The sequence below is a fragment of the Phyllobates terribilis genome, unplaced genomic scaffold, assembly GCF_046119375.1.
Source record: "Phyllobates terribilis strain yellow unplaced genomic scaffold, ASM4611937v1 Scaffold_4__5_contigs__length_816908805, whole genome shotgun sequence".
Taxonomy (NCBI): domain Eukaryota; kingdom Metazoa; phylum Chordata; class Amphibia; order Anura; family Dendrobatidae; genus Phyllobates; species Phyllobates terribilis.
The window spans coordinates 693855900-693872198 of NW_027362764.1; the positions used below are offsets into that span (position 1 = coordinate 693855900).

The 16299-nt window shown below is 46.6% G+C and overlaps 1 protein-coding gene across 2 annotated transcripts in view; it reads right to left on the minus strand.

Moving 5' to 3' along the window:
- Positions 1–7286: 7286 nt before the first annotated feature.
- Positions 7287–16299, minus strand: part of CALB1 (calbindin 1) — a 122462-nt gene continuing 113449 nt past the window's right edge. For both annotated transcript variants that reach the window (XM_073679569.1, XM_073679567.1), the window contains 2 exons: positions 9614–9685; positions 7287–9318 (listed from right to left, as the gene is read on the minus strand). In XM_073679569.1, the coding sequence (XP_073535670.1) occupies positions 9205–9318; positions 9614–9685 (186 nt within the window). In that variant the 3' untranslated portion in view covers positions 7287–9204. The remainder of the gene's footprint in view (positions 9319–9613; positions 9686–16299) is intronic.

Sequence of the window (16299 nt, forward strand, 5' to 3'; positions counted from 1 at the left end):
TTTTGCTACCCCATCTGAGATCAGCATAATGTAGGGGCAGATATACTGATTCCAGCGATGTGTCACTTACTGTGCTGTAGTTCTGATAAAATCACTGTTTTATCAGCAGAAGATTATCACTAGAGGATTAGTAAACCTGCTGCTATATAGTCCTTCATATTCTTGTGCTATTCTTGTGCTCTGTATAACACCGCTCCCACTACTGCAATCAGTGGTGTGGGTGGGATTATACAGAGCTCGGCATTCAGAGAACTGCTAGATCTGCAGCAGATAAATCAGTGATTTTAGCAAAACTGCAGCAACCAGTAAAGTAAGTGACATATCGCTGAAATCAGGTTCTCTTCCCCTACATCATGCTGCTATCAGACAGGGTAGCAAATACCTGATGATAGTCTCTTTTAAAAGAGGCAAAGAAGCTGAACATAGTTTTGCCTCTATACAAGTCACTAGTGCCACACTTAGAACATTATGTACAATTTTGGGCTCCACTGTATGAGTAGTACCATATTTTTCAAACCATAAGACGCACTTTTTTCCCCCCAAATTTGGGAGGAAAATGGGGGGTGCGTCTTATGGTCCGAACCTAGCTTACCAAATAGTTTCGGTGGTGGTGAAGCAGGATCGCAGGGCCCTCCATTTCCTTCCTCCCTCAGGAACCCGGCGGCGGTGGCAGAAGAGGTGAGATACTGCGGGGCCAGTGTCTGGCTGTCGGCGGTGATGCAGAGTGGCGTGCGCTGCTTTCCGGTGGCCACGGCCATCTTCCTGAAGCCGTGATCTACAGCAAAATGGCCGCCCGAGCCGGCGCTTGCGCAGACTGGGAGCTGGGACGGCCACCAGAAAGCAGGGCTCGCCGCTCTGCCTTACCGCAGACAACTAGACACCGGCCCCGCAGCATCTCACCTCTTCTGCTGCCGCCGCCGGGTTCCTGAGGGAGCAAAAGGGAGGGCCCTGCGATCCTGCTTCACCATCACTGCAACTCCCCGCTGCTGGAGCACCACCTTCTCGCACCCAGGGTCCGCAGCATTCCTCCACTTCTGCCGGCTTCCTGAAAGACCCTGTCTCCTGTGACCCCCGCTCCACCGCCCCCCAGGTAAGATACCGTACCTAATCAGACTATAAGACAGACCTCCATCTTATAAAAAAATATTTTTTTAGCTATTTTCCACACCAAAATTTGGGGTGCATCTTGTAGTCTGAAAAATACGGTACATAGTTGAATTTGAGCGGATGCAGAGAATAACAACCAAGGTTATTTAAGGATTGGGCGAAGAACTGCAATTCCAAAACAGGATATCAAACTTGGGGTTATTCAGTTTGGAAAAATAATCTTGAGTGGGGAAGGATTTTTTCCCCTAATATGGGGCAATTAGTATCTGTTTTGTGGGATTTTCTCCTTCCTCTGTATCATAGATTGATTTCGATGGACTAGTGTCTTTTTCAACTTTGACTTTTTGGGTCATACGGCAGCTTTAATTATGGAATATAAATGAAACATCAGTGGAAATAACGTTCTCATATTGTAGAACGTATCCTATTATTCTAAGGGCTCGTGTGCAACTGTGTTACGAGTTTATGAAGCTCTGACTTGTAATGTAACACCCATAGACATTTATGGCCCAGATTCTGAATTGAACCTTCTCTCTAATACACACCTGTCTCAATTCTATATAGAAAAGTTGGGTCTGTGCTGGATATATTCTTGCTTTTGGCCCTGTACTCGGCCTGACACACACCTTAATAAAATATTTGCAAAAAAAGTTATTTTTTTCCAGTCAAAAATTGTTATTCTGTATTTATTTTCATATCTAAAATTCCCTTCGCCTCTAACTGTATACAGTATATATTCACAATTATTAACCTATGAATAGACCTATAGTATGCACCTATATATAAACTTGTGAGTAGACCTATGAACGGACTTGTGGATGCTGGACCTATGACTAGATCTATGGATGTACTAAAGTTTAAGGCTGGTTTTGAAAAGACGTTGCAAAATAAAAATGCTTTCAAAAGTAGAAGTAATAATAGTTTATTTGTTTCAATTAACAAAATGATAAGTGAATAAACAAATTAGAAATCTACATCAAGTCAATATTGGGTGTGACCACCCTTTGGCTTCCAAACAGCATCAATTCTTCTCAGGACACTTGTACTTGCACATGGTTTTGAAGGAGCTCAACAAGGAGGTTATTCCAAACATCTCGGAGAACTAACCACAGATCTTCTGTAGATGGCGCTTGTGCAAATCCTTTTTTTTTCTCCATGTAATCCAACACAGAATCGATTATGTTGAGATCTGGTCTCTTTGGGAGCCATATTATCACTTCCGGGACTCCATGTGGACTCACTCAACTACTAAGCACTTGTATACTGCTCACTATACATTGCACCATTGTACCCCAATTATTTTCAGTTCACAGTATATTCTGTCAGCAAAGGCATTTCAACCATACAGACAGTATGATGGCCCTCACAGCCCTCCCACACCCACCGTATGATGGCACCCACATCCCCACATCATACCACACACTGTGATGGCCCCCACAGCACCCCCAGACAGTATGATCGCCCACACAGTTTGATGCCTTCCCTGTCCCCTTACACAGTATAATGGCACCTAAAGCCCCCCAAACAGTATGATCTGCCACAGCTCCTCCACCTCCACAGCCCCCCACACAGTGTGATGTCCCCACTGCCATACACACTATATGATGCCCCAAAATTCCCCCCTACGAGCATGGACAGACAAAAAAAATACTACTTACCTAACTTCACGGCTCCGTATTCCACCATTGTATTCATATCTATCTACTGAGGATCCAGTTACAGTTCAAATTGAGACAACAGGCAGGTGAATTGCTGTGCAGCTCGGCACCGAACTTCCCCAACTAATGGGTGGAATGCCGCTATTTGCAACCCTTTGGCTAGTCTGGTTTGCAGGCTGGATAGGAACAGCCAGAGGGCTGAATGTGGCCCATGGTCTGGATGTGACTCATTGGCTACAGTTTGCCCAGGTCTGGTAAAAAGAGAGATACTTTTACTGTAAAGAAATAATCTGTAAGGGTATGTGCCCACGATGCAGATTTTAAGCAAAAATTTCCTGAGCGTTTTTTCCTCTCCCTGGCAGAAAAAACGCATGCAGATTTTACGTGCGTTTTTTCTGCAAGGGAGAAGCGTTTTTTAAGCGTTTTTGCATGCGGTTTTTCAAGCACTTTTCCAAGCAATTTTGAGCATCACTTGGAAAAGTGCTTGACAAGTTGGTCACACAATATAAATCCATGCAACTGGCATGGATTTATATTGTGTGACCGAGATTTTTGCTTAAAATACTGTAAAAAAAAAAAAAAGAATTATAAAGTAAAAAACAAAAAAAATATTCATAATCACCTCTCTGGCGGCCCCCGGTCTGCTCCCGGCAGCGTCGTCTCTTCTCAGCTTCCCTCGTTGTACTGGCAGGACCTGCGGTAACGTCATTTACTCAGCCGATGGTCGCGCGACCGCTGACGTCAGCGGTCGGGTGATGGTCGTGTGACCATCAGCTGACTAAATGACGCCACCGGAGGTCCTGCCAGTACAACGAGGGAAGCTGAGAAGAGACAATGCTGCCGGGAGCAGACCGGGGCCGCTGGAGAGGTGATTATGAATATTTTTTTTTATTTTTTACTTTATAATTCTTTTTTAACTTGCAGGTATCATGGTACCTGGGTTGGAGGAGAGTCTCCTCTTCTCCAGACCCAGGTACCATAAGTGCATTGAATCACATAGTATCCACATGTGTACAGGTATGCATGCGGATGTTATGTGGTTCAGTACAAGTCAATGGTGGCGATTTCGCAGTGAAATCGCACAATGATTGTGTTGCGTATTTTCCCACAGTGATAATCCGCAGCGGAAATTTCCACAGCATGTGCACAGCACATGCGGATTATCATTGGGAAACATGGCAGATATCTTAACAAGCAATTTTAATGTGTTTCCGCGGCAGAAATACTGCCTCGAAAACGCATTAAATCTGCATCGTGGGCACACAGCCTTAGTCTGAGATCTGTGAAAAGGGCTTTGATGCTCTCTCGTGCATAAAAAAATAAGGCCAGCACTGAAATATTAGGTAGCATTAAGGATTGATTTTAAAGGCTCCATCCATCGTCACCAAAAAATGATGCTGCTTCTTTAATGAAAAGTTAATACATTTTCTAAATAATCTTCCTTAAAAATGTTCTACCATTTTGCTCCTGCAGACATTCTATAACTTCTTTATCTAGTCAACCGCTCTGCAAAAAGGAAACAAATCAGTCATAGATCCTGCTCATGACAGCTCTCTGCTTCTCCTCCATCTTTCAGTGTTAGAGATAGCAGGAGGGAGGCAGAGGGGGTGGGAGCGGAGAAAGTATGGCAAGTATTAGTCTATGTTCACTCACACATGTTGGGTTTTTCAGCATTTTTTGCTGCAGATTTTTATGCAAATTTTCAGCTGCGTTTTGCAGTACCAGCAAAGTCTATGAGAAACCAGAATTCTCTGTTCACACATCTTGGTTTTTTTTTGCTGCGTATTTTGTGCCATGTTTGGGTTTTTGAAAAATAGACCATGTCACTTCTTTCAGCGTTTTTTGACCCAGAGGAAGTAATGGGTGGTGAACAAAAACGCTGAAAAAATGCATCAAAAAACACAGCAGCGTTTTTTTCAGCGTTTTTGATGGCAAAACAGAATGGGGTTCTTTTTTTTCACAGAACTTTATGTACATGCATATATTAAGACAGAAGGATAGTGAAATAAACGCTGAAAAAGTGCACAAAAAACGCAGCAAAACCTGCGTTTTTGACGCAGCTGATTTCCTGCCAGAGGTAAGTTTTGCTGCAGATTTGTGACGTAAAAAAAAACCAACATGTGTGAACATAGCCTTATGGAGAGCAGAGAAAATAGACTATAGGCAAGGTAGAAAGCTCATGGAGTGGAAATTAGTGCAGTATTAGTAATATGTTGATAAATGAAAGCAAGATAGCAGAAGACCCTGGATACGCATAGAACTCACATCCAGCATGTATTACAGAGAGAGACACTCTGACTAGAGAAAAATCAGAAACATAGACTAGTCTGCAAACTGAAACTCAGTGGGTCTGAAAATGAATGAAGAAATGAAGATTGCAGACTGAAATTGTATATATAAATATATTTTTCCATGTCAAAGGTGTCCAAAAGCTTTAACTATTGATTTACAACTCCAAATTATATTTCAGTAGCCCTATGTCTGAACTCTTTGTATCCCTGGGCCAAGGAGGACTTGTATCTGAACCATAACTTTATTCTTATATTAGTAAATCACAAGGTTTTCACTTTTCCCTATTCTTTTTGGTGGCAGACGTGGACATTCTCACCTTTCTATTCGCTTCTAACAGAATGACACATGACCTTCGTTTCTGAGGTGCTCAATCAAAGGTGACCATCATTATGGCTATGATTTCTGTGGTCACTTTGCAAAAACGGCTACTGTAACTTAAAGTTATACTTTTAAAAATGTTAGCAATGTTTTTACACCATATCACAATCTTTATTAAAAATAGAAATATTGCAATTTTCACACTGGTCACTGGGGCTCTTTTTAGACTCTTCCTGTTGTTTCAGGAAATCTACATGTATATTAGCCACTTCGACGCTATATTTTGTATTTAATTACCTAATGAACGTGCGCAAATGTCATTGCTTATGGAAGAGAAGCAGGGTCAGCTGTGACTGTGAATCATTTGCTATCAGCTGCATATGGAGGTGATATCATGTGTTGTAAAGCTGTCTCTGATGATAAGGAGCCTCCTGAAAACTCTTCCTGAAAGTACAGGAAGTAAGAGTCAAAACTAACCCCCAACAGCGAATGTGAAAATTGCAAGACTACTATTTTTTTTCAATAAAAATTATGAAATGGGAAAAAAATAACATTGCCAAACATTTTAAAAAAAAATATATGTAACACAAAAGCCCAATTTAAATAAGCAGTGATTGGGCGCAGGGCTCATGTGTCATAACAACCGCACGTGTACCCTGGGAACACGAGTACCGACACCGCTGGAATGGCGCCTGCACGGGAGGTGAGTACAGGTGTTTTTATTATCACGGGGGCAAACATTCAGGTCGAGAAGGGGTTGTCCTAGTAGTGGACAACCCCTTTAACTAAGCAATTTGTTGAATCAATGGGATGACTTCTAATGTCAGGAAAATGATACTGTATCACATTTAACGGGTTGGACAACATTAAAGTGCGCAGCATACATAATATATACACTTATCTTACTGTTCCTCCACAGCACTGCCCAGGTCCTCCACTAGTCTACATGCTTCCTCTTCCAACTAACGCATCACCACTACTGCCAACCATCCTGATGTACAAAGCTCGTCTCACTACATCCTGTTCTGTGATTGGCTACAGGGGTGATCTGTCGGTTACCACTATGGCCATTGGTTGGCTGCAATAGTACCAAGCCTATCCAGCCAAAGGGGAATGGTGGGGGACCCAGGAAGCGCTGGAAAAAGAGGGCAATTAATAAGGTGAGTATTAGTGTTGAGCAACTTTGTTTCATTAACCCTTTCGGTAAGCACGCTCGGGTGCTCGCCGAGTATTTTGGCGTGCTCGGCATTTCTTTTACTGTCGCCGCGCCTGCAAGTGTCACGGCTATTAGACAGCCGTGACACATGAAGGGATTGTTTGACAGGCAATCTCTGCATGTGTCAAAGCTGTCTAACAGCCGTGACACTTGCAGCAGTGGCAACACTGAAAGAAATGCCGAGCACGCCAAAATACTTGGCGGGCACCCGAGCGTGCTCGCCGAAAGTGTTAATGAGACAAACTCGCTCAACACTGGTGAGTATATATTATTTTTTGGGCATAAATGGCAGTTTTTCATTATAGAGTGGACAGTGTTTAATGAAGTTTTTCTAACTACTTAAGCTTTCCATTGGCAGAGCGAGGGAGGGGTGCGCTGGTAGGGCTCTTCCCCAAAGTACTAACTAGCCAATCTGACCACAATATACGCAGGGCTGAGTTTTAGGTACAGCAAAGTGAATCTGTGCCTCGGATGAAGGAAAGCCCAGTTATACATAAAAAGTGACCTCGTGAATTCTGGTGGATGTTATCTACTCCAAAATGAATGGACATCAATAAGAAATCAATGGGGATCAGGTTATATCAATGATGACCACTATTTGCAGTGACTGGACTTCTCTTGAATAGCGATTCTGCTTCACGTCCCATCCAATCACATTCATCTATCTCCAGTCTGAATGACAACAGACGCCATGCTTTCCAATAAATGGTTTAATTATGCAACTTCTTAGTTGACTTCAAAATAAAAGACCAAGGCAGCTTGCAGCTTGATACTGTACAGTTTTTTTTATATTGTTCTCGTCTTCATCACTGGTCACAAGTGTATGTTTATTAGAAGATACATTGTTAATCTCGTATTCAGCTCTCAACAGACACAAGAATCAGCATTTAGTTACCGATTGCTAGAAGTTGTACTAATGTGCAGTCTACCGGATTTGGAAATGAAGTTTCGTAGCTGAGATCTCACGGGATGTGGCTGTATGGAGGGACCGTGTCTGGTTATATGCCCACAAACAGAAGATCTTTTAGACCCCCAAACTGTCAGTTATTAATTAGTACCGTCCACTTGACTCCTTAGCCCAGAATAAGCAGAAATTTAATACAAGTTGTGCTGAATCTTTTCCCACAAACCTATATACAGTATCACCTTGCTTAGTTCCTCCTGCTTTAAAACATGATGCTAATAGATCAGGCTTCAAGCTTCACCAGACTGGTTCACTTATGACTTAAAGGGGTTTTCCACTACTCAGAGCTGCTGATCTCTCACTTCGTCCAGATGTACGTGATTCGGTCTAAAGGCAGGGAGAATCAAGCCAGCGCTGATTGGCAGCAGGGATTGTGTGACACTGTTATGTCACACAAACCCCGGGGGAGCCAGTGCTGACACCACTGGAACAACACCAGCACTGGAGGTCAATATAAGTGCTGATTATTTTACTGGAAGGGAAACATAGATATTCAGAAGGGGTTGTCCAAGTAGTGGACAACCCCTTTAAGTCTATGCACAAAATTGGAATTTCAATTGTCAGAAAACTGAGTTCCAAAACCCTATATAGAAAAATGATGAAATATATGCTCATAATTCTAGATCTATTGGTATTTAAGGGTGTATATTCACGTTAATGTTTACAACAGGTTTAGTGGATGTTTTATATCTTGTTTAATGCTACAATGACTTTAAAAGGAACTTGTCTTATTAAATCTGTAGTGTGATCTGCAGGCAGCATGTTATAAGGTAGAAAGAGCTGGGCAAGAGATATATAGTTTTGTGGGGATGAATATTCCATATTACTTCTAATTAATTCATGTAATTCCTGCTTTTTCTGTACTCAGGAGTCAAGTGGGCGGTCTGTTAATTACTGAGTGTGGAACAGTGCCACCCACTGGACTCCTAAACCTAAAATGAGCAGAATTAAAAATGAATGCGTAATGATAATCTCCTGCTGATAAAACACTGATTATACTGAAACCACAAAACACAGCCCAATAAGTGACATATTGCTGGAATCAGGTTCTCTTCCCCTGCAATATGCTGCTCTAACATTACATAGAAAAAAAACTGATGACAGATTCCCTTTAAGAAAACAAAACCAAAACAAAACAGTTGTACCAAAGCCATACAATAGAAGAAAGATCATACATGTGCCGAGATCATGCGCTAGATAATGACCCTGCCATATATTGTGCGTCACATCCTCAGTTTCGCCTTCAGTAACTTGTGCTGCAGCTTCCCCGAGGCCTCTGGAGGCAGGGCTTGCTGTGACTTGTGGTGCCACAGAAGTGAGAGATCTATGGGTTGCTTGCCTCTGATTTCACCAGTGTTTATAGGGATTTTTTAGGGACATATTCAGCACATAGCCCCCACTACTTCTCTTCACAAAACATACTTTATGTCTCTTACGAAGACATTCTTATGTTTCTCCCCTGTAGTTACAAAAACTGTACATTACAAACAGTATAGAAACAAATTAAAAAGGAAAAAAAAAAGAATAATTTTGCAGCACATTCTGGCTAATTCTCTATATGCAGTTAGATTTACAGATATAAAAGAAGTTGGGTGTTAGAGCCTATTTCTCCTAGTGCTTGTGAGATACACTTAGCAGAAGACAAGTCGCTAGTTTTCATCGGCACAAAGGACTAGAGCCAGCTCCGTTCTGTACAGCTTCCCTCCATCTGATAAGGCCATGATGCTTTTCTTGTAGGTTGAAATGTTGTTAATGTCTAGTTCCTATTTAAAGAAGAGATAATACCTTGTAATCCAATTTGGAAAGCCACGTGACCCTCCCAAATTACACAGCGGTCAATGTCACACATTGCCTCATCCGAAAATCACTTCTCGCGGAATTACTTTTATAGGTTTTTGCTATATTGTCCGCATTGCTGGACTGGTATTCTTATGACTTTGGCTCAGGATTGACACTTCTTCCTATTATCTGCCTTTATAAATTAGCCGGATTTTTATTTTTTTTTAAATCTAATTTAAAACCAAATTATCCCTTCCAAAAATAAAGTCCGAGATTTACCTTTTTATCCTTCTCGCAGAGATCTTTCAGTAAGGCGTCCAATTCATTTTCATCTATATAGCCACTGTTATCCTGTATGATGAATGAAAAGTCGTCAAGAGAAAGACATGCATTTAATGTGCTGCGCTGCTGCCTCCGAGACCAAGCTTCATGCAAATGAGCCAATGAATAATTTTTACTGACTTTTTTTTTTACTTAATGAATTCTTAAGTTTAATGGAGTTTTTCTTGTTTTTTTTATGGTCTGGAAGTTGAGATCATCATTGAGCTGGAACTAGCATAAGGCAGCAACAGCAACAGTAAAATAATGGTGGCAGGAGTAAAGCAAATATCAGAATACAAAAGCTGACGACCAACTCGTCATCGAGGGATATTATGACCATGGCTGGTTTTAACACGGCTGGTTGTAGGAATGGCACTGTTCGTGAAACATACTTGCATTAGCCATAAACTATCCATTCTTGAGCAAATATGCTTAAAAGTATCCCGTTCTCATTTAATCTCTTTTGAAAATATGTGCATAAATAGATAATTGGCCATTACTATTCACCTTGTCAATGGGGTCTGTCACTACACACTCCCTAGATACTGGACAGCACAGTGGCTCAGTGGTTAGCAGCGCTGGGGTCCTTGGTTCAAATCCCACCAAGTACAACATCTGCAAGTTTTTGTACTTAGTACAAACAGGGGCATTGCCCTTTTTTTTTTAGCTAGGCTATATAGCGTCAAATGGGCAGGTGTCTGAATATTCAGGCCCCAGTCGTGCTCTGCTCTTATCTACTTTGATGTCGGCTCATTGCTTTTATTTTGCTATAGTTTATTGTACTGTGTATAAACAGGGACGTGGCCCTCCTTTCTGAGCTGGTCATTTCATCTATATAGATTCCCATGGGCAGGTGTCTGAACATTCGGGCCCCGGTCCTGTTCTGCTCTTATCTACATTGAGGTCGGCTCATTTCTTTGGTTTTTCTGTAGTTTCTTGTACTTTATATAAATAAGGACGTGGATCGCCTTTCTGAGCTAGGCATTTCAGCTATATAGGTTCCCATGGGCCGGTGTCTGAATATTTGGACCCCAGTCCTGCTCTGCTTTAATCTACTTTGAGGTTAGCTGACACAAGGTAAGATCTTAATTCTAGAGGCAGGATATGACCATCCCAATTGGGTAAACCTTGTCGCGGTGGGATGGCTTTAACACTTTTTTGATCAAAATAGTGTTACCTAAGTACCCTATGTTATTTCTGTGCACTATTCCTATTTTTCTTGGGTTTTGTCTGCAAGGAGTTTGTATGTTCTCCCCGTGTTTGCGTGGGTTTCCTCCAGGTTCTCCGGTTTCTCCCCACACTCCAAAGACATACTGATAGGGAATGTAGATTGTGAGCCCCAATGTGGACACTGATGATGTCTGTAAAGTGCTGGAAAATACGAAGGCGCCATGTAAGTAAGTGTAGCACCCTGAGGATTCGGCTGCTACAGGGGTATTACACCTCAAGCCAGAGGTGTGGTATTCCACTCCCGGGTAAGGATGGAGTGTGGGACTGAGCTCAGTAGGCTGCATGCACTACATACATCCCATTTCCGGGGGACAGAACTACGGTACTCCCACCAAGTATATGTGCAGGTACGACAGCGTCTGTCCCTGGCTGGAGTGGGAGGGGGGTGGAACATCCCAGTAGTGTAGGGGCAGATAGGGGGAGTACTCTGGGTAAAGCTAGGAGCTCATTGGGTGCTAGTCACCTGGGCTCACACATAGAGGGAGTATATAAGGTGGGCACCATCTTAGGACAGGGTCAGTCAGTCTGAGGAGGAGCAGAGCAGAGGAGCTCAGCCAGGAGGGCTGACAGGGAGCTGTGGCTCCGGCTGGGCCCAGCTCCAGAGCCAAGCCTGCAGAGGAGAGAGGAGAAAGAAAGGCCCAGAGTGGAAGACCAGAGGGAACCCTAAGAACCCAGAATCAGACCAAAAAGGGTGAAGGGTTGGCGGACACGGGTACCGGAACCCGAACTGGTGGAGGCCACTTATCCTCAGCCAGGAACCGGAGGTCGTGGTCAAGATTTGCCACGACCCTCACCAAATCCACCAGAAAGGCACACCAAGCATAGGGTCAGGGAACCCAGAAGAGGTTTGACCACTAAGAGACCCGAGGGAGCCGGCCAAAGGTGGATTCCTGGTGGGAATGGCCAGAGACAGAGAGGGAGAAGGGAGCTCAGGACCACGCTCCAGAACTGCCTGGGGGTTAGCCGAGTCCAGGACCTGGTGGACGCAGCACGGCTCGGGTGGTCACTCAAGGCCAGAGTGACTGAGAGAACACTTGTGAGTAAAACCCCTGAAACTGCATCTCCTGACTCTGACTCTTCTTACTGCACCGTCACAACCCCCCTCATCTTCACCTGCTGCCCTGAGGCCATACCCCTCCCGTTGGGGGTTATACCACCACGCTGCACATCCTTATACACCTGGCCTCAGTGGACTGTTCTGCAGCGGCGGCTTCAAAGCCGCACTCAACGGGTGGCGTTGTCGATCAAGTTAACATCTACTGCCATAGACTGCCACTTAGTTTGACACCCTGGGCACGGACCGGGTCACCGCCACAAGGACTACTACCCCTACCCAGATCCGGCTCCGGGTATCCCCTGAACATGGCCCAGGGGGCGTGTCAACTTTGGCGTAGTCGGCAGGATAACGTGCCCGCAACCACCGGGTACTGCGTGCCTGAAGAAAAGTTTATCTGTACCGTAAAAAGAAGTCTCCCGCCAATTCCGGAGGGTCCCCGCCATCGGACGCCATCACGGGTCGTTTCCCGCCGGTTGCCCGCCATCTGCAGCTTTTTCCCGCCATCCACAGAGTTTCCCGCCACTGGGAGACGATTCCCGCCATCTGGGAAGATTTCCCGCCCTGGCAGAGCGGACGCCATTATGGGCGTGCCAGAGGGTGGCAAGAGGCCACCTCCCATCGTGGGCCAGGACCAAGAATGGCGCCAAAAACGAAGACCGCCCCCACCAGCAGAGACTGCAATGATTGAGATGTCCATCAGCGTGGGGGGTCGGCCCCTGGAACTGACAATCACCAAGTTGCCCCAGGACCGCCCTCAATGGGGGCGGATACAGAACAAAAGAGTGAAGATGGGTGCAGCCTGGAGGAGTCTAGAGAGAACACACCCGGAGATGGAGGGAGAGTCAGGCAGCACCGACCCTGTGGTCAGGAGCCTGTTGCAGGCCGCCACTCCAGAAGGCCTGCTGGAGATTCTGGCGCAGCTCCCCGGAGATCGGGAGCGTGCACAGACCGCGCTGGAGGGCCTCGCACGGAAGATGGCCCGGGTACAGCAGGAAGCGCTGGCGGAGTGGAGCAAGGAGATGGCCCAGCAGGCTGGAACCCGCCAGCGAAGCACGCCACCCGCGACAAGGAGCATGTCCGCCTCTGAGGAAGGTGCAGGAGGGACGACGGCCGGAGACGACGCCGCGGAGGGAGTTGAAGGAAAGGGAGCAGGTAATGGGGACGACAACACCCCGTGCCCGAGGGTCGCAAGCCTGCCCCAGCTCCCCGTCGCAGAGCCCGAGACCCCACTCACCACTCACGTTGCTGCATCGTCACCGCTCCGAGCTAGGCCTCAAGCGGCAGGAGCCGCGGCCACGCCCCCTGCTACGTCATGCGCCTTGACTCAGAGCGCGGCCAAGCAAGAAGCGCCCCCGGCCTGGTCGCAAGGCCAAGTACCCCCGGGCGCCGCCGTCTTCACAGCGCCCTCTACCTCCATCATGCCACCGGTCTGGTCGCAAGGCCTGGTAGACCCGGGCGCCGCAGCCTTTAAAGCGCCCTTTGTATTCAGACTACCTTCGGCCTGGACGCAAGGCCAGGAGCCCCTGGGCGCCGCAAACACCACAGCGCCCTCTGCCTCCACAGCACCCCGTCTGGGCGAAGACCGCTCCGCACAAAACACCACCCAGGACGGGCTGCTCTTCGTGTGGCCACCTGAATATATTCATCCTCGATTCCGGAGGGAACGGCCTCTGGATGAGCCTCTAATTCCGGCTCCTGCGCCCGCCAAACTCGATCCGCTTCCGTTGGAGGATGCCCAATTTGAGTGGGACCCTACCGGTGAGGACCTGATGGGATTCACCGAGGAGACCCGGGCAGCCGCAGCCCAGCGTACGGAGTGCTGCCGGCAACAATTGGAGGTTTTTGCTAAGGAGCGACGAGAGAGGCGGGTCCGCGAGGAGCGGCTCCAAGTCCAGAGCGCCGAGCAAAAGCGCCGGGCCCGCAGAAACCCCCGTACTGCCCACGGTCCCCGTGCCAGCGGGACTGTAATAAAATTCCAAATGGAGCACGGGTGGGGTTTTATACGGGACCACAGAACCCCCGGCGACGTCTTTGTCACCCGCAGAGACGTAGAAAGCCATCTGCCGGAGGGACACAGAGGTCGTGACCTTTACCTGGGAGATGAGGTCACCTTCACCCGGCACCAGTGTGCCAAAGGACCCTATGCCCTTCATGTACATCGCCTGACTGAGGAGGAGCTGCGGTGTGAGGAGGAACAAGAGGACCCGGACGGGTCTGAAGATTACCCTCAGGCAGGAGCAGGAGGACGTCGCCACTGATGTACAGTAGGAGCACTGTAAATAGTTACCCGTGAAGGTACAATAACTGTTGCCAGTAAGATATAGTCCCCGTTGGGACCAGTGAACTGTTCCAGTGTGTCCCATCTCCCCACAGGCTGAGGACTGAGAGCGGCCATATCCCTTGTAAATAGTTGCGCTTCTTAAAGCGCCCCCTACTGGTTTTATAGGAAACTGTTTTTTCTACCAGAGACTGTGGCACTTACCTGGTCACAATTTGCACAAGTGGCCAGAGGTCAAAAATGTTTTATATGAAAAGTTTTATTATGATGAAAGAGTTAATATTATTTTATGATGTGTCCGTAACATTTTAAAAGAGAAGTACCTCCCATAAAGGGATGATTGAAGGTTACTGTTTATATATTTTATATGTAGTGCACTTTAAAAAGCTTGTATGTTTTATGTTTTTGCTCTTTTACAGCCCGAGGACGTGCTGTGATTTACCAGGGGGGAATGTAGCACCCTGAGGATTCGGCTGCTACAGGGGTATTACACCTCAAGCCAGAGGTGTGGTATTCCACTCCCGGGTAAGGATGGAGTGTGGGACTGAGCTCAGTAGGCTGCATGCACTACATACATCCCATTTCCGGGGGACAGAACTACGGTACTCCCACCAAGTATATGTGCAGGTACGACAGCGTCTGTCCCTGGCTGGAGTGGGAGGGGGGTGGAACATCCCAGTAGTGTAGGGGCAGATAGGGGTAGTACTCTGGGTAAAGCTAGGAGCTCATTGGGTGCTAGTCACCTGGGCTCACACATAGAGGGAGTATATAAGGTGGGCACCATCTTAGGACAGGGTCAGTCAGTCTGAGGAGGAGCAGAGCAGAGGAGCTCAGCCAGGAGGGCTGACAGGGAGCTGTGGCTCCGGCTGGGCCCAGCTCCAGAGCCAAGCCTGCAGAGGAGAGAGGAGAAAGAAAGGCCCAGAGTGGAAGACCAGAGGGAACCCTAAGAACCCAGAATCAGACCAAAAAGGGTGAAGGGTTGGCGGACACGGGTACCGGAACCCGAACTGGTGGAGGCCACTTATCCTCAGCCAGGAACCGGAGGTCGTGGTCAAGATTTGCCACGACCCTCACCAAATCCACCAGAAAGGCACACCAAGCATAGGGTCAGGGAACCCAGAAGAGGTTTGACCACTAAGAGACCCGAGGGAGCCGGCCAAAGGTGGATCCCTGGTGGGAATGGCCAGAGACAGAGAGGGAGAAGGGAGCTCAGGACCACGCTCCAGAACTGCCTGGGGGTTAGCCGAGTCCAGGACCTGGTGGACGCAGCACGGCTCGGGTGGTCACTCAAGGCCAGAGTGACTGAGAGAACACTTGTGAGTAAAACCCCTGAAACTGCATCTCCTGACTCTGACTCTTCTTACTGCACCGTCACAACCCCCCTCATCTTCACCTGCTGCCCTGAGGCCATACCCCTCCCGTTGGGGGTTATACCACCACGCTGCACATCCTTATACACCTGGCCTCAGTGGACTGTTCTGCAGCGGCGGCTTCAAAGCCGCACTCAACGGGTGGCGTAGTCGATCAAGTTAACATCTACTGCCATAGACTGCCACTTAGTTTGACACCCTGGGCACGGACCGGGTCACCGCCACAAGGACTACTACCCCTACCCAGATCCGGCTCCGGGTATCCCCTGAACATGGCCCAGGGGGCGCGTCATAAGCATAAAAATAAATAGATAAAAATTGGATCAGGAAAAGGATCTGACAGTTGGAATTCAGTTGCCCGATCCATTTGTTTAGCAGATAAATAATCCACTGCTAAATGATCCTGGAAGAAGCTCCATCATAAAGAGCACAGGAATGAAAGATTGACTGACAGCTGTCTAATGTGTATGGCCTCCTTATCACTGTGTAGAAACACACACTATTAGCGAGGCGAATGATAATGCCCGGTTGTTAGTTTATTTATTCAGTTCCAAGTGGAATGACAGAGGAATGGCACAATGCACAGTTCTAATAATAGATGTTCCAGCATTATTATTTTATGGGAAATGCAAGTATTTACTAAAAGAAAGCTGAGAAACACCAGGGTAGTGTCCGGCACAACCGACTGGATAAAAATTATGTTTATTGA